Here is a 22,568-nt window from a genome sequence, read left to right as displayed (position 1 = left end):
CTTTAAGTCACAATACTTGCCAACTATCTGATATGAGTTTAAATGAAAAGATCATCGAATCTCATCAAATAGTTGAACACTGGCTCATTTACATGTGTTTTACTTGAAACTCAGGAATGGGAGTGCATTGCATAGGAAGATAGATGTAGGAATTGTACTGTATGTTCTTTATTTTATGATACATGTATTTTGACTTTGTAACCTTTACTGTGTATGACCTTTGAAACCTTTACTGTGTATGACCTTTGTAACCTTTACTGTGTATGACCTTTGTAACCTTTACTGTGTATGACCTTTGAGTGTTGTTTAAAAACTGCTAGGAGGAGGGTGCAGAGATCGAGCTGGAAGATTTCATGCCCAAGGAAGTCACATTTCCTTTCTCTTGCTTGTTTAACAATAAGTGGACCTTTATCTCGAGAGGCCTGGAGTTTACATCAGTGAGAGCAGTTTCACAAGGGTAAGCCTATAGTATTATAATGATTTGTAGTGGTTAATAAAAATATTTCATTAACATGGACGTAGGGTCTAAGGACTGTAAGAGAGATGGTAGAAAGTGAGTACATTTTTTGTTTGAATTTCATACAGTACTCTGCGTGTTTGTCACTCACTTCTACTCACATTTGAGTTCTTGAACAGAACCACTTCCATCTTCCAGTTATTTTTTTTTACTGCATAGCTATCCAAGATGAAGCTAATCCTGAAAATCTCCTTCACCTTCACACTGTTCTACACAGGTAACCTTTCAAATGGTGTTGAGATGGTTCCAATCTGTTTTTGGAGCCAAAATGTCAATATGTTCACCTTATTTCCACATACGGTAACAGTTGGTATACAAGTTTAGTCTGTTAATTGTTAGTTAGTGCGGTTGATCAATATTTAGATGTTTTGTGACTTTATTCCTGTGATCTGGTGTATTCTTCAGTAGCAGACACACTACAGTGCTACACTTGCGAGTCTGATGAGTGCAGCGAAGCAGCGTTGGAGATGTGTTCTGGGGGAGAGGTGTGTTCCACTAGGACAACTGTATTTGGTGATTTAGGTAAGTCTGGTTTGGAGTTGACTCTGTTCTTGTAATGAATGGTTGCAATAAATTCCAGGCTGATTACATAAATATGGTCCCGATTTCCCCCCCCCCCCCCCCCGGACAGAAGAAACTCGGGGGCCCTTTCACTTTAAAGTCACTGTGAAGTCATTTTTACCCCCCGTCAGGCACCAGAGTCTCTAAGGATTGCACAACGAGAGAGGAAACCTGTGTATTCATGGACGCAACGACAAGAACATCAATCAGTGGTGGATACACACACACCTCCAACGCCGCGTACTGCTGCAGCACGGACGGCTGCAACAAGAATACTCTCCCAGGTAAGCTCATACATCATAACGTTTCTCATTTCTTCAATTCTCTCAGAATCACACTGGTGACGTGGTTTCAGTATTTCATAGAAACACTACGGGCAACATTTTCTTAGTTTAACATTGTGCATAGTGAAAAACTTACCATGAACCTCATTATAATCTGGCAGCCTGATTTAATTGGATTATTTTCTTCAACAATGTGCATTATAAAGAGATCACTAAACTCACCTCCTTATAACACACATTGAAGAAAGAAAAGTTTTAAGCAAGATCACACTGTGAGTTTACAGTGTGGTTTATGGCTCTTTTGCATTAGGAAAATGTTTCCCCTATGCATTGTCAGTGCCTGATAAGTGGAGACTACTACTGATATAGAGCTGCAGGTAACCTAGGAGTGTTGGCAGGAAGTGGGCTGGCAACCGGAGGGTTGCTGGTATCAAATCCAAGCTCCACCACTGTGGCAGCCCCCCACACTGCTCCAAAACATGTAGGTGTATTTTCAGTATGTCTTTCGGAGGGATTTGTTTATAAGTGGACGTCACATGTCGGTTGGACCACTCGATTTGACCAATAAAGTCATCTTATTGTAATAAAGGACAGAACAGTGACATGACATCTGAAGCATGTATGAGGCTACACATCTGAGAGACAACACAAGCACAGCCATTATGTCAAACACTTCAACCGATTGTAATCAAATAATTGATCAATCAAGTTCTTGATATTTAGTTTAAAATATGTAGGTTTATTTAAGGACTTGCTTTACAGGATACTGACATTTTTATTTTTCACCTGTGGTACAGTGCTCAGTGACAAGCCCAATAAACTACAATGCTACACCTGCAAGAGTAAAGGGGATCAAGTCTGCAACACAGTTGTACAATGTGTTGGAGTTGAAGACCACTGCTTCAAATATACAGGTAGGTCATTTTCAGTGGCATGAAATCCCTCAGAAAGTATTTAACATTTGCTTTAATGATTTTTGTTTTGTTTTTCATGTTGCCAGTGCCCGTTGGTGATGGAAGTAATGATGGACGACACCTGGGCTGTGCCTCCGCTGATGTATGCCGCTGGTCCGAGACATCCCCCTCTACGCCTAACTTCAACTGTTGTGAAGGGAGTCTCTGTAACAAAGCCACGGGGATTGGACTGAGCTCTCTCCCTCTTCTGCTGGGTCTCCTCCTCATCTCACTGGTCTAGTTAGTGGGAGGATTCATGGTAATCCCAACCGTTAAGAGTGATGTGTGTCCACAAGATCAGGAAACGTTGGAGGTTAATTTGTTCGTAGAAGTTAGGAAGGGTGATGATTTGTATGAGGCTTTTAAAATAAATAGTAAAAAGTAGGCAGTTTTAATATCTTTAATTTGGCACTCTACTCTGTAGTGGGATATGATTTTAACATAAATGCTTATTATCGCTATACCACTGCAGTGTATGTTACATAATGTATAGTACAAAGCTCAAGGTTGCACCCTTCCTCTCTCATAGGGCCCGATCAGGCCTTTTCTACGCACTTCTCAGTAGTTGGTATTCAGACTTACCTTATGAAGGTGCATAACGGGCCTTGCAAGTATGGTTTCCTTGCGCACACTGAGTAAACAAATGTAATTCAGCTGCTGAAAACCCTCCCACTTGCTGGCCAATATATTTTCTCACAGAGTTTTCATTCAGTAGGGTTTTCAGTACATTTATCTTCAGCAATTCCGTTAAAACTACAATATGTAACTTTTTGGGTGACTCGACCAAATTCACATAGACATGTGAGTTATAGATCTTCCATTCCCATTGAAAGCAAGTCTAAGAAGCAGTAGATCTGTTCTATGTGTACTATTTCTATGCTTCCCGTTCTGAAGTTCCATTTTTGCATCATTTATTTTTGGTTTTGTACACCACTTTCAAACAGCTGAATATGCAATATCTTTGGTTATGGAAAATATATTTCACAGAGGTTTAGATTGTACAATGATTATCTACACAATGGCTGCTTGTTATGTCACATTAACTGAAATTCCGAGAACTATTAGATTTTTTTGCAAACAGCAAATGGCGGAGTGATTTCTGCACAGGGTGTCTTTACGGTGTACCTTTAAGTAGAATTTTGTGAACAGACTAGAGTACATTGAGAGAATGGGTTCAGAAAATAAGAATCAATGAGGGAAAGCCATCTAAATATATGCATATTCATTACTATTTCAACACCAACTAGTAAATGTAAAAATACTCTGATCTTGTAGATTATGAATCATAACAAAACAGGTTTGGAGAGCCTTTATGCACAAAAGACACTGAATGTATAAAACATTAAGACCACCTGCTCTTTCCATGACAGACTGACCAGATGAATCCAGGGGAATGCTATGGTCCCTTATTGATGTCACCTGTTAAATCAATCCACTTCAATCAGTGTAGATGAAGGGGAAGAGACAGGTTACAGAAGGATTTTTAAAACTTGAGACAATTGAGACATCGATTGCTTATGTGTGTCATTCAGAGGGTGAATGGGGAAGATAAAATATTTCAGTGCCTTTGAATGAGGTATGGTAGTAGGTGCCAAGAGCACTGATTTGAGTGTGTCAAGAACTGCAACACTGCTGGATTTTTTACGCTCTACAGTGTGTATTTTTAATTTTTAATCTTCATTTAACTAGGCAAGTCAGTTAAGAACAAATTCTTATTTTCAATGACAGCCTAGGAACAGTGGGTTAACTGCCTTGTTCAGAGGCAGAACGACACATTTTTACCTTGTCAGCTAAGGGGATTTGATCTTGCAACCTTTCGGTTACTAGTCCAACACTCTAACCACTAGAATACCTGCCACCCCTCACGGCCTACCCCGGCCAAACCCTAACCCGGATGATGCTGGGCCAATTGTGCGCCGCCCTATGGGACTCCCAATCACAGCCGGTTGTGATACAGCCTGGAATCGAACCAAGGTCTGTAGTGATGCCTTTAGGACTGAGATGCAGTGCCTTAGACCGCTGCACCACTTGGGAGCCCAAGAATGATCCACCACTCAAAGGACATCCAGACAACTTGACACAACTGTGGGAAGCATTCGAGTCAACATGGGCCAGCATCCTTATGGTTTGCTTTCGACACCTTGTAGAATCCATGCCCAGACAAATTGAGACTGTTCTGAGGGCAAAGGGAGCGCAACTCAATATTAGGAAGGTGTTCCTATTGTTTTGTACACTCAGGGTATGTTGATGAATCAAAAATACAGTGGTTTGATTCATTTTGAAAATTGCCACATTCAAATCTTTAACCCATGGTAATGTTGGAAGATTAGTGTATATGCAATGATAGTAGGGAGAATAGTGTACAATAGTAGGCTATTGACTCGTCTATTGCCTGCACTAACCATGGAACTGTGTGATGACACAAACTGTTATGGCTTGGTCTGCACTCGGCTCCATAGCGATTTAATTAGCCTACATGTCCTTTTGTTATTTTATGGCTGGTTATGACACCTGCTTAAGAGTGTCAAAACCTATAAAACGTCCCACACAAGGCGAAACATTCCATGATACCGTAGCCTACGTGGCAACAGTATGTTTATGTTATATAACATTTTCTGAAATGTATCATATTAAATTATCATTGTAATTGCGTACACATTGATGTCAGGCATGTACATACCCCAATGCTCTGTTGCTGATGACTGGGATGAATGCAGGAGCAGATTTAGACGGATAAAGACGCCCTCTTTTTGACTGATGGCTGACATAAGGGCATGTACGTGATAGGCCTATCTGGCTTATATGATTATGATGTCATAATGCTTCATGGCAGTGTCATTAAGGGCATTTTCCACGTTATTTAAAATGTGATGGAAAAAAAAACGACTGTAAAGATTTTCGTACAACAACAACAAAGGATTTTAGAAACAAACTTTCAAACGAAAGGAAACTGAATAAATGTGGGTTTTGACACGCTTATGTAGGTGTTATAACCAGCCACAAAATAACACATATCACAACAGGTGTAAACATATGGGTCATGAGAGTGTTATGACCATATTATGGCAGGTTATGACACGTTAAATCAGCTGTTATGACATATTATGACATGGTTATGACTGTGTCATAAGATGTTATGACTCTGGGTGTCAAGTATAGGGTTACATGTCTTTTTTTAATATTATCAACTGTTACTAATGATCCTCAGCAACAACCACATGTCCGTGACGATGTTTACAGAGGAAGCCAATGAAGGTAAATGAAACAATCCAATGAAATGAAATGATAACGTAGACTATACAAACTGAAGGGAACCCACAGTAAATTGGCAGTTGAATATATGTGGTTATTAGGCCTACTGATGGTCGATACTGATAGTGGTATGTAAAATGATTAGAAATAGGGAACAGAGAAAGTCGGGGATAGCCTATAATTAAGACATTTAAGAGTGCCCATCCTTGCAAGTTAAAGGCTGTACAATTTAAATTCTGCATAATGGGTCCGCATTTCATAAACTACTGTGGGATATGTTGATATGCTTCAGTGTGCTGCCATATGGCTGGTTTCAGCGATGATAAGGTCAAATACATCTATATCTAAAACACGTGTCATTTATATTTACAATTCCCTTATCCAAACTGATTACTCATTTAACTAGTTGTTATCAATAGCTCTTATCAAGTTGCAAATCACTGTGCATAGAAAACGGTATTACTTCTTTTGGAGAAAAATGAAGTAGATGTTTTTTTCTCACTTGGAACCGGCAGGATCGCTACACCTTATTCATGGTTTCCTTGTGTATAAAAGTGGTGGAAATATTGGGAAATTAAGTCTATTCTCATGCTTAAGTTCAAGGTCAGAATACATACTGTATAGAGAGAAGTGCAAACAAAGGGAATAGAGTTCCATTTACGCCCTTAACTCAGGTCGGAACTGGGACCATAGTGATGGGGGTAATCCACGTTATGTACATTTAATAACAATGTGGGATTCCAAAATATGTGTTTATGTTTGTTTGACTTTTTCTGTACGATTTCTACTTTTTAAAGTACTCTCGGAAGACTAGCCATTGGTGGGCTAAGAGAGGTCCTAATAATAAATAAACTATAAAAAAAACAAAAAAAACGTGTTTTATTCGTACCTGAATGAGGGAGTGTGTCCTGAGAGGGCTTGACTCCACAGGTGTGTCTGTCTGGAGTCTGGAGCAGCGTCCTGGGCAAACTGTACACTGAGTCTACAAAACATTACAAACACCTTCTCTTTCCGTGACATAGACTGACCAGGTGAATCCAGGGAAAGCTGTGCTCCTTTACTGATGTCACTTTGATGAAGAGGAGGAGACAGGTTTAAAGGGAGGATTCTGAAGCCTTGAGAAAATTGAGACATCGATTGTGTATGTGTGTCATTCAGCGGGTGAATGGGCAAGGCAAAATATTGAAGTGCTCTTGAACCGGGGTATGGTAGTAGTCACGTTCAACAGTTTTCCGTGTTTATCAAGAATGGTCCACCACCCAAAGGACATCCAGCCAACTTGACACAACTGTGGGAAGAATTGGAGTCAACATGGGCCGGCATCCCTGTAGAATGCTTTCGACACCTTGTAGAGTCCATATCTGATGAATTTAGGCTTTTCTGAGGGAAAAAAGGGGTGCAACTTAATATTAGGAAGGTGTTCCTAATGTTTTGTACACTTAGTACACTCAGTGTGGATCAAGTAATTGACCATTATGAAAATAGACTCTATATGAATGATAAAAAAACATGATTTGTTCCAGTTTGACCTTACTGTGAGCATGATTTGTTCCAGTTTGACCTTACTGTGAGCATGATTTGTTCCAGTTTGACCTTACTGTGAGCAATGATTTGTTCCAGTTTGACCTTACTGTGAGCACATAAAGGAATGCAAAGGTGACATTCACACAAAAAGGACGCAGTGTCAGCAGCAAATGTGTTGAGCAAATGTTGTATATTTTGTTTGGCAGACCTTTGTGTCTGCTATGATAAACCAACCACTCTACAGCCCTTGGAAATATGGAGATAAATGTCACATTATAACAATACTGTACCTGATACATTTGGGGGATTTGGGAAATGAATGATTAACTTATGTGGATAAGAAACAGTTTGAATAGGCTGAACGATCAGTAAATGATGTGAAACGGTTGAAAGACAGCTGTATTTGTAAGGAGCTCAGTTCATTTGTACCTCGTAGCGGTCTATCTATCCACGATGAAGCTCATCCTGACAATCTCCTGCGCCTTCACACTGTTCTACACAGGTGACTTACTGAATCCAAGTAGATTGGTTCTTACATACACCTTATTTTGCCATACAGCCGTTATGTTTAATTTGATGTATAATAACACGATGACGATCGCAATTGATGAGTTTAGTTAATTGTTTGTTTAACGATCTACCACTATTGATATATACATGTTTCTTTTTTTCATAATCTTGGATGCTTTGGTTTCTAGCTGACATGCTCAATTGCTACACCTGTGAGCCTGAGGATGAAAAATGTCGGACAACAGTATTAAAGAACTGTGTGAAAGCAGTATGTTCCACCTTAACAAGCATAGAATATCCTTCAGGTAAGTATGGAGTTGAGTCTGTTCTTGTAATAATGGGTTGTAATACATTTCAGACTCATTACACATTGAAGTCTTTTTCCCCCAATATGTTTCTATTTTATATTTCAAATGTACAATTGCACCATTGTTACAGTTTGCATTGTGAATGATTTTGAACCTCTCTTCTCTCCATCAAATTCAGATTCCATCAGAGTATTTAAGGGTTGTACGTATGTAGCCGAAAACTGTTATTTCATGGATAAAGTAACAGAACTGTCAATGAACAACGGATACTCACAAGCCTCCCAATCCTCGTTTTGCTGCAACACGACAGGCTGCAACATAGACACCCTCCCTGGTAAGAACACCCATCTTGTCAAATGTACAAGCTCTCAGCTCTCCATTGATGGTGTAGTTTGAGAAAAGCAACGCTTGATATTTATTAGTTTGCGTAGGTTGTTATTTAATGACATGGTTGTTAATCTGTGGTCTGGGCAGCCCTCAGTGACAAGCCCAATAAACTCCAATGTCACACCTGGGTGAATGGTACTTATGAAGTTTTGCAATGCGTTGGAATTGAAGACCACTGCTTCAAATATAAACGTGAGTTCATTTTCACTGGCATGAAACCCCATGAGACGTGACACGTTTGAATGATTTTAGTACTTCATTTCTAGAGTTCCAAAGAGACATTGACAACAGAGATGTTTTAGAGTCTTGTTTTTGTTTTGCATGTTGCCAGAGCTCACTCCTGATGGGGGCAAAGTCACCATTTATGGAGGCTGTGCCTCCAGTGACTCATGCCTCTGGTCTGAGATGCCCAACCAGACGAACCTCAACTGCTGCAAGGGGAGTCTGTGTAACAAAGCCATGGGGATGAGTCTGAGTTCTCTCCCTCTTCTGCTGGGTCTCCTCCTCATCTCACTGGTCTAGTTAGTGGGAGGATTCATGGTAATCCCAACCGTTGGTGTGATATCCACAATAAATCTATGTGTCAATATATTGGTACATCTAAGAAATTTGAAACATAAGTAATATTATTGTGTTTGGATGTTAATTTATTCGCAAAAGAAATGGAAATTGTAGAATTATTTAAAAATCTGTAGTCACTCATGTCACTCTTTACTCTTTACTTGTACGTTACGTTACTGTATATTATAAACTGGGTGGTACGAGTCCTGAATGCTGATTGGCTGACAGCCGTGGTATGTCAGACTGTATACCACGTGTATGACAAAACATGTATTTTTACTGCTCTAATTACTTTGGTAACCCGATTATATTATGCCTTTATATTATTAAGCAATAAGGCCCAAGGGGTTTGTGGTATATGACCAATATACCACGGATAAGGCCTGTATCCAGGCACTCTGTGTTGCATCGTGCTTAAGAACAGCCATTAGCCAATTTATATTGGCCATATACTACACCCCCTTGGGCCTTATTGCTTAAGTATATAATGGCATAATATCACCACAAAACTATGTTACATACGGTACAGTGCAAAGATCAAGGTTGCTCCCTCTCTCTCATCAACTTCAATTGTACTCTCTTCCTAAACAAAGGTCTTACACACATCTGAAAGCAGGAAAGGAAAAGGAAATAGAGAGAAGGACCACCAAACATCTGATGCTAAACCAAAGAATGTTAACGAGGCCATAAATATATTTTTATACCTTTTTACTATGCTTGATATGATGCCATTATCGGGTGAACGTAGCAGGGTAAAGTCAGGTCTGATGGGGCAGAGTAAACAGATTTAGGAGATGGGTTTATTCTCAGGTATAGGATCATACCCCTATATTTTCACTTCTCTTAGTTTTTTCTGTACTGCTTTTTAGTTGAGGCTTGTAGCTAGCTGAGGGTTGTAAACATGGCAGTGTGTACCCATTTATATCAACAGTTATTATCAATCAGTTATTATATGCTTAATGTGCTTTGGGACTAATAAAATAAAAGTAAATAATCCTATATGTGGATGCCTGTCATCTTTATTTGTTTATTTTGTGAAGATGAATAATCCCACAGTGGCTCAGACACAAAGGCATCTGTGGTAGTGTACATAACCATGCGAACAGATAGCCACCCGGCTAGCTGTTAACAACAGCCCTCTTGTATCAGTGACGAAGACCCTCTTTGATTGTGGAATGGAAAGCCGGACCCTGGGCTGGTCTGGTTGTTGCCTTTGGTCTGTCATGCTAATCTTCAAAGAGGGAGACGAACTGAGACTCCTTGGTCGATGGGTTCCGGGCACTCACATACACTGGGTTCCCGGCACACAAACACATACACACACTCGCTCAGACACACTCACCCACACTTACGCAGACACACACACACAGACACTCTCTCTCCCTCCCCCTTTCTCTCCTATGGAGGTCTACGCTGTTTACTCAGAGTTCACTTATCCCTTTGAAAGTGGACAAAAGAGGACAAAGACAAATATTTTATATTATGCTGCTGATAATGCCTTTATTTCATCCCCACATCAGAACCCTGAATGATAATAAACACTTTCTGTTTTCCTTTGCCAGATTTTACATATGTATCATCATGATGTTAGGATTGCTGATATTTACTATACGTGACAGAAAGATGGAAAAACACAAACTGTTCATTGGTGGTTGGATCTTTTTAATCAGGAACAGAGAAAGTACATCTCAGATACTGTATAATGAATGAAGTAGTAGTGCAATATTTAGTGTTTATGGCCAATGCTTTTATGTCCCATTTGCTTTTAGATCTATTAGTCTTTCAAGCTTCAAAATGTTATGTTCATACTATTTTCACAAGGAGATAGGATTGCTTGATGTGCTTTATACGTCAAAGTAAATAGAAACGTAAAACCTCAATACAGTTCCCAAAAAAGGTCATGCTTTATTAGGGTCAGCTATTGGTTAGGACCAGCCCTTACCCTTAAATAGAGGTCACTGGAGTGGTTGGATGAGGTTGACTTGGGTAGCTGTTTGTACTGCACTGGTGCCACTTTGTGGCAGGTATTGGCAATTGCATGTTTCTGTATTTGGGATAAGATAAATGGTCCGTCTATGGCGTCTTGCTCAACATTATACGCAAAAATGTGGGATAGCCTAATACAAGCCCTACGATTTGAGACTGAAATTATTTTCCTTGAAATGGTGTGGTGGTAGGCTACCCTGCATGTTTCCTTTTGCGCACAACGTTTTACCAAAGTGTATCACCTGTTGCAGTGCTTTTCATGTAGACTAAAGTTAATATTCTCCTCTGTCTTGAGAAGTCGGCACACAAACAGAAAGCGCGACTAGTTACCTAGTTAACCTATCTGAAAGAATGACATGGGTCAGAGGTAGGGGGTAGCTTTTGTTCGCCAAGCAACGGATGGTTCATTAATGCAAACACAGCGTTACTATGGAGGCCAGGACACAATCACTTTATACACAAACCCCCTCACGCCACCGGGTCACTGTGGCAGTGGGCTGAAAAGCCGAGGAGGATAGTAGAACAGGGCAAGAATGGAAGATTCTCCGGCGGAGGACAGGAGATTCGAATTCATAGAGAAATACGTGTTAAAAACTCTAAAACTGAAGCAAGACCGGTGGCAAAAATGTATTTCCACCGATGACAACAAGCAAGTTATTCAAGAGTTCTTGGACAAACCCGACCAAATGACACTGGTCGTGTCTCTGAATGCCGCTGGCCACTTGCTGCCCACTGTCGGGTTTCCAGCGACCGTTAAAAACAAGGGTGTTTACTTTGTCAAAAGAAGCAAAACAGCTCTAACCCCTGACTCAATGAAAAGTCATTTGTTATATGGAGACTTGTCCTACGCGCCGCTTGACCAGTTTTCTGCACTAGTGGAGGAGGTAAGAATTAAAGCAATGCTCACTGCGCAGGACAGCTCACCTATAACAGGTGTGTGTGTGTATGTTACAAACAATTGAACTAAAATCAACGACAATACTTTACATAGGCATCTCATATTATTTTTAGGTAATGAGTTGAGCAGTGGTGGAATAAGTACCCAATTGTCATACTTGAGTAAAGGTAAAGATAACTTCATAGAACATATCTCAAGTAAAAATGAAAGTCACCCAGAAAAATACTTACGTATGAAAAGTAAATGTAATTGCCAAAATATACTTATGTATCAAAAGTAAAAGTATAAATAATTTCAAATTGCTTATAATAATCAAATCGTACAGCACAATTAACTAGTTTTTTATTATTATTTACCAGCGGATAGCCAGGGCACACTACAACACTCAGACATAATTTACAAACGAAGCATTTGTGTTTAGTGAGTCCTCCAGGTCAGAGGCAGTAGGGATGACCAGGGATGTTCTCTGAGTGAACTGGACCATTTTCTTGTCCTACTAAGCATTCAGAATGTAACGAGTACTTGGGTGTCAGGGAAAATGTATTGAGTAAAAAGTACATTATTTTCTTTAGGAATGTAGTGAAGTAAAAGTAAAAGTAGTCCAACATATAAATAGTCAAGTAAAGTACAGATACCTAAAAAAACGAGTAGTACTTTAAAGTATTTTTACTTAATTAAGTACTTTACACAACTGGAAATGAGTGAATAATAGCTATTATTATACATTATTTTGTAATACTCTTTACTGTGATAAAGTTGATGTTATACTTATTCTCCCCCTTTTGCCTTTCAGGTTGTGGTCCCATTGCTGTCCAACGGCAGGAACCACAGTGAATGGCCTCAGGTGGTATCCCAGGACATTCAGCGCCATGTTCATTCCCTGAAGACCAATGTGTTTGTGGTGTCTGGCCAAGTGAAAGGCAAGACTCTGCTGCCTTTACCACCTGGGGCAGAGCGAGTAGAGCAGGCTGCCTTGGAGAGGGACAAGAGGTAACCTAAATGACCGGCTGTCTCATATTATAACAGGACATTACAACACAGTAGGGTTATGCATTATAACATGTAATAACATTAGTGTTCAAATACACTGATCAAAAAAATAAAGGGAACACTTAAACAACACAATGTAACTCCAAGTTAATCACACTTCTGTGAAATCAAACTGTCCACTTAGCAAGCAACACTGATTGACAATACATTTCACATGCTGTTGTGCAAATGGAATAGACAACAGATGGAAATTATAGGCAATTAGCAAGACACCCCCAATAAAGGAGTGGTTCTGCAGGTGGTAACCACAGACCACTTCTCAGTTCCTGTGCTTCCTGGCTGATGATTTGTATGCTGATGATTTGTATGCTGGCGGTGCTTTCACTCTAGTGGTAGTATGAGACGGAGTCTACAACCCACACAAGTGGCTCAGGTAGTGCAGCTCATCCAGGATGGCACATCAATGCGAGCTGTAGCAAGAAGGTTTGCTGTGTCTGTCAGCGTAGTGTCCAGAGCATGGAGGCGCTACCAGGAGACAGGCCAGTACATCAGGAGACGTGGAGGAGGCCGTAGGAGGGCAACAACCCAGCAGCAGGACCGCTACCTCCGCCTTTGTGCAAGGAGGAGCACTGCCAGAGCTCTGCAAAATGACCTCCAGCAGGCCATAAATGTGCATGTGTCTACTCAAATGGTCAGAAACAGACTCCATGAGGGTGGTATGAGGGTCCGACGTCCACAGGTGGGGGTTGTGCTTACAGCCCAACACCGTGCAGGACGTTTGGCATTTGCCAGAGAACACCAAGATTGGCAAATTCGCCACTGGCGCCCTGTGCTCTTCACAGATGAAATCAGGTTCAAGAGGAAGGCATTGATGCTATGGACTTGCCCGCCTGTTCCCCAGACCTGAATCCAATTGAGCACATCTGGGACATCATGTCTCGCTCCATCCACCAACGCCACGTTGCACCACAGACTGTCCAGGAGTTGGCGGATGCTTTAGTCCAGGTCTGGGAGGAGATCCCTCAGGAGACCATCCACCACCTCATCAGGAGCATGCCCAGGCGTTATAGGGAGGTCATACAGGCACGTGGAGGCCACACACACTACTGAGCCTCATTTTGACTTGTTTTAAGGACATTACATCAAAGTTGGATCAGCCTGTAGTGTGGTTTTCCACTTTAATTTTCAGCGTAACTCCAAATCCAGACCTCCAGACCATCCGCCGATGTAACCTCCATGGGTTGATAAATTTGATTTCCATTGATCATTTTTGTGTGATTTTGTTGTCAGCACATTCAGCTATGTAAAGAAAAAAGTATTTAATAAGAATATTTCATTCATTCAGATCTAGGATGTGTTATTTGAGTGTTCCCTTGATTTTTTTGAGCAGTGTATATAGGCGTGTTATAACATATACACCTGTATTTCCCCAGACTTGATAGGAATCAACATGTTTTATGATTCAGCTGGAGTCACCAGATCTTTAGGCTACCCTAACCCTAACCCTAACCCAGACCTAACCCCTAACCCCAGTCTCAAACCCCTATCTAACCCATATGTTATCGCCACCTACAGGGGAGATGTAGTGGACAAGAGCATCATCCATGCCATTGAGTCAGTGGTGATAGAATGGAGCCACCAGATTCGTGGGGTCCTGAAGAAGGACTCATCTGAGCCTCTGCTGGAGGGAAAGAGTCCCACACCACACACTGAGATCAACTTCTGGAGGAGCAGGTCAGTACTGTAGTGGGCCTACACTATATGCCAGGGCCCTGCGTTGTGCTCAGTAGGCAGCAAACAGTAGCATGTTTTTTTTAAACAGTGACCCATATATAAACAAATGTTTGTTTTTTCTCGATATGTATGCATATAGAAACGAATGTATATGGCACTACTCCAATTAACTTCTCTGTGTAGATATGCAGACCTGGAGTGCATCCACTCTCAGTTCAAGTCCTCCAAGGTGACCAAGATGGCAGAGCTGCTGGATGCCATGGAGAGCAGCTACTACCCTGCCTTTAAAGACATGCTACAGGACGTTCTAGCAGGTAAACTAAAGCCCCGTTTAAAAAAATTGGCGATAAAGTAAAACCGCACTGTGGGTTCAACTAATGTTAATGCTGTATCGGAGCTGTTGATTAGGTGCTACTAAAACTAAGACACCATGCAAGCTTTCTACTATCTTTGTGTCTGAAGGGACTGGGGACCCCGGATTGTCCTATTGTATTAGAACGTAGTGAACTTGAACCTGTGTGTGTCTGATTCTGTATCTGCCTGTGTGTGTGCCCCAGCCCTAGAGGAAGCTAAGGACATTTGTACGTACCTTCGTCCGCTGCAGCGTCTCTTTGAGGACCTGGAGAATGTGGAGTTCCCTGAGGTCAAGGGTCAGATCGGGCCTCTGATGCACATTGTGTGTCTGGTGTGGTCCAACTCACGCTACTACAACACCCCAGCACGCCTTATAGTCCTGCTACAGGAGACATGCAATCTACTCATACAACAGGTACACGAATATACAGTCAATCATGTAATACTGGTGGTAGTAATAACTCTATGAAGTACTTTTCCTCCATTTTGCAGTAATGCGACATATTCTCCAGTTGCATTGAAAAACAATGTTTATTTTTGTTTTTAAATGACGTTCATGTTTTGATGTGCTTTACTTACACGACTTACGGGACTGTGACCATGACCACATTCATACAGTCTCATTAATATACATGAATGTTGTGGATTTGACTGCTAACTGCTGTTTTGATTGTTGTATATGTATAGGAAGGTGAATATATGTATATCTATGGATATGGGTCTTCATTTGACATCACATACTCTGATTTGTCTTCCACCTCAGGCGCGGGTGTATCTGAGCCCAGAGGAGGTGCTAAAGGGAGACGTGTCTGAGAGCCTGCTGAAGGTCCAGACCTCACTGGACATTCTAAACACCTTCAGACTGACCTATGAGGAGAAGAGAGCCAGCCTGGGCCAGTACCAGAGGAAGGGCAGGGAAGTCCGACCGTGGGACTTCCACCCACTCATGGTCTTCTCTGGCCTCGACCGCTTCATCGACCGTGTCAAAACCATTGAGGTGAGGATCAATTAATTAAAAACAGGGCTTTCTTTTTTTTTAATATATTTTTTTATTTCCTTTAGAAACATTTATGGAATATTGAAACACATTAACTTATTGAACAGATCAAAAGTAGTGGAATTACACCCTACCGACATCAATATTGTACAGATATCAGGATTCATATGTATTCAGTCCAAACACACACATTAGTAAGCCAAACATACTGTGTACTAGGGTTGTGCGGCATTAAGATTTTCATACCATCATACAGTTCTTGTACCATACCAGGATATACGGTATTACTGGCAGTGTACACAAGGGGCACTATTTCTTTCCAAACCCCCCAAAAATAGCAAAGAAAAGTATTGATCCAAGCAAGCCACTTAACTAGCAAGTTAGCAAACCAAATGCATAGCTGGAGTCCTGAGCTGGAGATAATTTATGAATCACATATTAGTCCCCCCCTCCCGGATTTTTTTGACAGTAATGAAAATCATACAGTGGTCATTTCAAAATACCCTGTTATACGGGATATACTGTATACCGCCACAGCCTACTGTTTACCATAAACACCATAACCGCAGCCAATACACTACATTAAATGCTTGATGTTTAACAGGGTCTCCTCTGTGGTTGTCCCTCTCTGTCCCTGTCTGTAGGATGTCCTCCTGACAGCAGTAGACCTGTTAAAGCTGGAGAAGGTGGAGTTTGGAGGCATCCGAGGCAGAGCTCTAAGCCAGCAGGTCCTGTGGCTCCACCAGGAGTTCCTGGACACATATAAAGTCCTCACTGAGAAGCCCTACGACTGCCTCGATGTCAACAATACGGTACAGCAGAGTTCCCCAACTGGCAGCCCGCGGACCGAATTTGGCGCACGGGTGATTTTATTTGGCCCCCGAAGTTTTCTGAGCATAAAAAATATCATTATATATCTTTTTTTTGTGAATTGTTGGACATAAAATACTGTAAAAATACCAGAAATAAATCTGTTCCAATTGATTGTTCCCATGTATTCCCACGCAGAGATATACAGTGGGGCAAAAAAGTATTTAGTCAGCCACCAATTGTGCAAGTTCTCCGACTTAAAAAGATGAGAGGCCTGTAATTTTCATCATAGGTACACTTCAACTATGACAGACAAAATGAGAAAAAAAATCCAGAAAATCACATTGTAGGATTTTTTATAAATGTATTTGCAAATTATGGTGGAAAATAAGTATTTGGTCAATAACAAAAGTTTATCTCAATACTTTGTTATATACCCTTTGTTGGCAATGACAGAGGTCAAACGTTTTCTGTAAGTCTTCACAAGGTTTTCACACACTGTTGCTGGTATTTTGGCCCATTCCTCCATGCAGATCTCCTCTAGAGCAGTGATGTTTTGGGGTTGTTGCTGGGCAACACGGATTTTCAACTCCCTCCAAAGATTTTCTATGGGGTTGAGATCTGGAGACTGGCTAAGCCACTCTAGGACCTTGAAAGGCTTCTTACGAAGCCACTCCTTCAATGCCCGGGCGGTGTGTTTGGGATCATTGTCATGCTGAAAGACCCAGCCACGTTTCATCTTCAATGCCCTTGCTGATGGAAGGAGGTTTTCACTCAAAATCTCACGATAAATGGCCCCATTCATTCTTTCCTTTACAAGGATCAGTCGTCCTGGTCATTTTGCAGAAAAACAGCCCAAAAGCATGATGTTTCCACCCCCATGCTTCACAGTAGGTATGGTGTTCTTTGGATGCAACTCAGCATTCTTTGTCCTCCAAACATGACGAGTTGAGTTTTTACCAAAAAGTTATATTTTGGTTTCATCTGATCATATGACATTCTCCCAATCTTCTTCTGGATCATCCAAATGCTCTCTAGCAAACTTCAGATGGGCCTGGACATGTACTGGCTTAAGCAGGGGGACACGTCTGGCACAGCAGGATTTGAGTCCCTGGCGGCGTAGTGTGCCATTAATACAGGTAACGGAGTGGAGGACCGAGGAGCCTCTTAAAGAAGAAGTTACAGGTCTGTGAGAGCCAGAAATCTTGCTTGTTTGTAGGTGACCAAATACTTATTTACCACCATAATTTGCAAATAAATTCATAAAAAAATCCTACAATGTGATTTTCTGGATTTTGTTTTCTGATTTTGTCTGTCATAGTTGAAGTGTACCTATGATGAAAATTACAGGCCTCTCTAATCTTTTTAAGTGGGAGAACTTGCACAATTGGTGGCTGACTAAATACTTTTTTGCCCCACTGTATGTGATTGTATACAACTCTACGCAAGGTTTGAAATTATTATGTTTTAGTCAAATATTATATCTGTTTGGGCTTCTTGCTGTCAATTTGCAAATTATTTGTTTTTATGTTCCGGCCCCCTGACCATCCACTGAGGAAGAAATCGGCCCGTGGCTGAATCTAGTTAATGATCCCTGCATTACTCTATAATGAAGAAAGAATATGGGAACAAGGGGCAGTTGCATGGACCCAGATTAAGTTAATAATAATCTACTGTAACAGCAGATATGGTTAATATTGGCCAAACACATTTGAAGTGAAGCAATTTATTTGTGGGCTGTCTAAAAGCGCTGTCAAAAAGGGCTTGAAAGGGCTGTCTAACTATCTACCTGACTGTGTGTGTGTGTGTGTGTCTCCATGTAGGAGTTTGAGGCAGACGTGTGTGAGTTCAGATGTAAGGTGGAGGATACAGACCGTCGTCTGGGAGCAGTTTTCTGTCAGGCCTTCGATGATGCCTCTGGACTAGAGCACGCATTCAAGGTGAGGAGAGGCACACCACACACACACACACACACACACACACACACACACACACACACACACACACACACACACACACTGATACCCTACTGTCCTCCCTGCAGGTGCTGGATATGTTTGGCAGCCTGTTAGAGCGCCCCCTCGTGGCAGCGGATGCTCTGGACAGATATCCTCTCCTTATCAGCCTGTTTGACAGAGAGCTAGACTGCTGCAAACTGCTCTTCAACAAACACACACACACACAGGAGGAACTGGGTAAAACGCCTTGCTTTTAACTCACACCATTTTATATCATAATTTGGTACCAAAGTAATACATGTAAAGAAATCATCAACACTCTTGCTATGATGAACGTTTGACCGTTTACTAGTTTGCCTGCCACTGTTATCACTGCTGCCACATGATACTGTTTCTCCAGAACCTTTACCTCTTTAGTTCGTTCTTCAATCTGTGCGTTTCTATCACTCCAGGTTATACTCCTGTGAATAGGAACATGCCAGCTGTAGCAGGAGGTATGAGGTGGGCTCAGCAACTACAGGAGAGAATCCAGACCCCCTTCTCCATGTTCAGATACATCACCCACCCGTGAGTCTCCTCTCACTCATCGCTACTTTACCCCTTAGATTCTGCTGCTGGTGGTTGTACCAGTATTAGCTTAGCAGAAGTTCAGCCTTTGGGTGTGGTGGTTTCTTCTCAGGTGTCTGGAGTCTACAGCAGGAGAAAGAGCCGTACAGAAGTATGAGGAGATGATGCAGTTACTGGATAGGTATTTTAACTCAATTTTATCTCTGTAACCCCCCCCCCCCGAGATCTTTTCTGCTACCACTTTCTGAACAACTCTATTGAAACGTTTAAAAAGAAAATCTTATAAGCTTTATAGAAATGCAGCATTTTTTTCTAGTGTAAATCAGTGTAGTGGATTACGTGTATGGAAGGCAGGGCCACAGCGGAATATAGCATGGAGACATGGAGCTCCAGTCGTGATTTATGTTTCCATTGTGGCAGTGTGGTTCACGGAGCTCTCATAATCTCATATGCTCTGTCATCATACTAATACCCTGTTTACAATGCTGTGTGTTGCCACTCCATGTTGTCTGTTGTCTGTAGCTTGTGAGGTGTGGAAACACTTTGTTGCTTTTATGAATTTTGTCTTGCTGCTTTTTGTTTTATGCTGCTCTGTCTGTATGCTACGTCTTGCTTGTCCTATGTTGCTCTGTCTGTATGCTATGTCTTGCTTGTTCTATGTTGCTATTGTCTATATTGTAATTGTTTTTAATAACCTGCCCAGGGACTGCGGTTGAAAATTAGCCGGTTGGCTAAAACCGGCACTTTTACTGAAATGTTGATTAATGTGCACTGTCCCTGTAAAAATAAAAATAAACTCAACTCAACTCAATGGCCCTACACAACACGTCCAACATAGGAACCTGCAAGACAAAGCATTCTATTGTGTTTCAATGATGTTCTCTCTCTCTCTGTGTATGTGTGTGTGTGTGCATATTATTGTTATTTTATTGTGTTGCTATTTTCTTTTTGTATCTATTTGTTCATTTCCTTACTTTTTAACGGCATTGTCGGGAACGGGCTCGTATGTACACGTTTCACTGTAAAGTCAACACTTTTTGTATTCGCTGCATGTGACAAATACCATTTGATTTGATATATGCACGTACACACATAACCACTTACATTACCACTCACATAACCACTCACATTACCACTCACATTACCACTCACATAACCACTCACATTACCACTCACATAACCACTCACATTACCACTCACATTACCGCTCACATTACCGCTCACATTACCGCTCACATTACCGCTCACATAACCACTCACATTACCACTCACATTACCACTCACATGACCACTCACATAACCACTCACATTACCACTCACATAACCACACACATAACCACTCACATTACCACTCACATAACCACTCACATTACCACACACATAACCACTCACATAACCACACACATAACCACTCACATTACCACTCACATAACCACTCACATTACCACTCACATAACCACACACATAACCACACACATAACCACACACATAACCACACACATAACCACTCACATTGCGTTGCATCAAATGTACAATATCACCCGTTCCATTGTTGTCCCTGCACCCAATCTAAAATACCACGATGAACAACATGTGTCCCCTGCACCCTGCTCACTCCAGTCAGACTTTAGGGACCTTGTTATACAGTTGTAATCAGCAGTGCTGCTTACGTATACCAGTCAGCTATTAAAGGTATTCAAACACACACACACACGCATGCACACACACACACACACACACACAGGTCATTATGCTAACACTAAACACTGTGATTTATAGTTTTAGCCCAGGCGTTTGATTGCCTCAGCGTCTGCTGTGCCTAACTCGGGAGATGAACCATCAGCAGGAATCCAATAAGGACCTCAGTGCTCTGAAGCCCTCACCATAAACAGTCTTTTTACAGATTGGTACAGCCGTCCAGGAGCCTGACATATTGTCTGTTCTCTGTAGTGAATGAATCCGTTTAGTCGTCCCCTACTGTATGTTCCTCCTCCTTTACTAGACTCCCTGTGTATGTGAGAGATTCACATACACAGTTAAACTAACTAGCTTTGATAACCAACTACCTCCCCCAGTTACTCCCGTCAGCTGTTTGATGTATGGACTGAGACGGTGGGAGAGAAGTCCCAGTACAATCTCAACCTCCCCCTCATCAGCCGAGACCCAGCTACCCGCCTCATCTCTGTCAATTTCAACCCACAGGTACTATAAACATAACTCCGTCAGTTTCAACCCACAGGTACTACTAGGGGGAAATTATCTTGTATTCAACATTACTGTAAATTACATTGTTGCTACAGTGAACTTGTTATTTTTCCTCTCCCCCTCCACCTCTCTCTCTTTCCCTTCCTCCTATCTCCTCCCCCTGAAACCCCACCTCGCCCCTCTCCCCTCCCCCCAGTTGGTCTCAGTCCTGAGAGAGGTGAAGTACCTGAAGGCCAGGCAGACAGAGTCCATCCCGGACACTGCAGAGCAGGTGTACACTAGCAGGGGTCAGCTGTGGCAGTACATAGCCAACCTGGAGCTCACTGTGAGGCGATACAACAAGGTGGTGAGCACGGTTCTGGAGGTGGAGCACCCACTGGTCCAGGGTCAGCTCAGAGACATCGACACGCATCTCAGAGAGGCAGAGGAGGACATCAACTGGAACAGCCAAGGTCAGAGGTCAAAACTACAGGGGGAAGTGGGGCATTACGGGTGCCCTAATGTTTCAACTTGGGCAAAAACCATCCACAATTTCCTTCTCACTTGGGCTTGGCTACATTACTCTACTGTTCTACTGTAACCACTGTATTACTGTATATTCTCCTCACATGCCTATTTCATGATGTTCCCTCCACCTTTGTCAGTTCCGGGACAGGACTGACTGCGATGTCATGACATGAGACCCCAGGAGAGAAGATGTGTTTGGAACAGATGACTAAGCCACAGTGCTTCAATCATTGATTGATACAGTGTCATTCAAACAGTGTTGTTTGGGAGAGTTGTGGTGGTGCCTACTGTAGGACCCACAGCTTCCTGAAGGACAGGGTAGAGAAGCCTGTGTGGCTCAGTTGGTAGAGCATGGCACTTGCAACAGCAGGGAAGTTGGACGATTCCCACAGGAGACCAGTACAAAAAAGACGAACAAATATGTATCCACTCACTACTATAACTCGGTCTGGATAAGAGCTTCTGCTAAATGACTAAAATGTTTTAAAATATACATATATATATATACAGTACATACATTATGACTACAGTCTCAACGTCAACAGTGAAGAGGCGACTCAGGGATGCTGGCCTTCTAGGCAGAGTTGCAATAAAAGATTAAGATTGGCAAAAGAACACAGACACTGGAACTCTGCCTAGAAGGCCAGCATCCCAGAGTTGCCTCTTCACTGTTGACGTTGAGACTGGTGTTTTGTGGGTACTATT

At 41.7% G+C, this 22,568-nt stretch overlaps 3 protein-coding genes across 6 annotated transcripts in view; all 3 read left to right on the top strand.

Annotated features, from left to right (window-relative positions):
* The first annotated feature begins 341 nt into the window (after positions 1–341).
* LOC109870528 (urokinase plasminogen activator surface receptor) lies at positions 342–6,434 on the top strand. 4 transcript variants are annotated; one of them, XM_020461066.2, is made up of 6 exons: positions 342–457; positions 677–734; positions 926–1,039; positions 1,210–1,362; positions 2,160–2,276; positions 2,363–6,434. In XM_020461066.2, the coding sequence occupies exons 2-6, from the start codon at positions 686–688 to the stop codon at positions 2,554–2,556; spliced, it is 627 nt and encodes a 208-aa protein (XP_020316655.1). In that variant the 5' UTR covers positions 342–457; positions 677–685; the 3' UTR covers positions 2,557–6,434. The 4 variants fall into 4 exon arrangements, with proteins under 4 accessions (XP_020316655.1, XP_020316652.1, XP_031660351.1 ...); XM_020461063.2 differs by having other exon boundaries at positions 923–1,039; XM_031804491.1 differs by lacking the exon at positions 342–457 and having other exon boundaries at positions 482–734.
* Positions 6,435–7,456: 1,022 nt separating this feature from the next.
* Positions 7,457–9,856, top strand: LOC116357412 (urokinase plasminogen activator surface receptor-like). Its single transcript, XM_031804492.1, has 5 exons — positions 7,457–7,593; positions 7,790–7,906; positions 8,088–8,243; positions 8,384–8,488; positions 8,628–9,856. Exons 1-5 carry the CDS (start codon positions 7,545–7,547, stop codon positions 8,816–8,818), a joined length of 618 nt encoding a protein of 205 aa, XP_031660352.1. The 5' UTR covers positions 7,457–7,544; the 3' UTR covers positions 8,819–9,856.
* Positions 9,857–11,202: 1,346 nt separating this feature from the next.
* The window catches only part of dnah9 (dynein, axonemal, heavy chain 9), a 140,887-nt gene continuing 129,521 nt past the window's right edge, over positions 11,203–22,568 (top strand). The window contains exons 1-13 of the mRNA XM_020460456.2: positions 11,203–11,727; positions 12,535–12,731; positions 14,307–14,465; positions 14,649–14,779; positions 15,023–15,234; positions 15,583–15,816; positions 16,461–16,628; positions 18,450–18,566; positions 18,671–18,821; positions 19,037–19,151; positions 19,264–19,332; positions 21,227–21,353; positions 21,553–21,808. Of these exons, the coding sequence (XP_020316045.2) occupies positions 11,377–11,727; positions 12,535–12,731; positions 14,307–14,465; positions 14,649–14,779; positions 15,023–15,234; positions 15,583–15,816; positions 16,461–16,628; positions 18,450–18,566; positions 18,671–18,821; positions 19,037–19,151; positions 19,264–19,332; positions 21,227–21,353; positions 21,553–21,808 (2,287 nt within the window). The 5' untranslated portion in view covers positions 11,203–11,376. The remainder of the gene's footprint in view (positions 11,728–12,534; positions 12,732–14,306; positions 14,466–14,648; positions 14,780–15,022; positions 15,235–15,582; positions 15,817–16,460; positions 16,629–18,449; positions 18,567–18,670; positions 18,822–19,036; positions 19,152–19,263; positions 19,333–21,226; positions 21,354–21,552; positions 21,809–22,568) is intronic.

The sequence above is a fragment of the Oncorhynchus kisutch genome, linkage group LG25 (genome assembly GCF_002021735.2).
Source record: "Oncorhynchus kisutch isolate 150728-3 linkage group LG25, Okis_V2, whole genome shotgun sequence".
Classification (NCBI taxonomy): Eukaryota; Metazoa; Chordata; class Actinopteri; order Salmoniformes; family Salmonidae; genus Oncorhynchus; species Oncorhynchus kisutch.
Note: the sequence above shows the minus strand (reverse complement) of the source record. Positions and strands in the feature narration are given on the sequence as shown.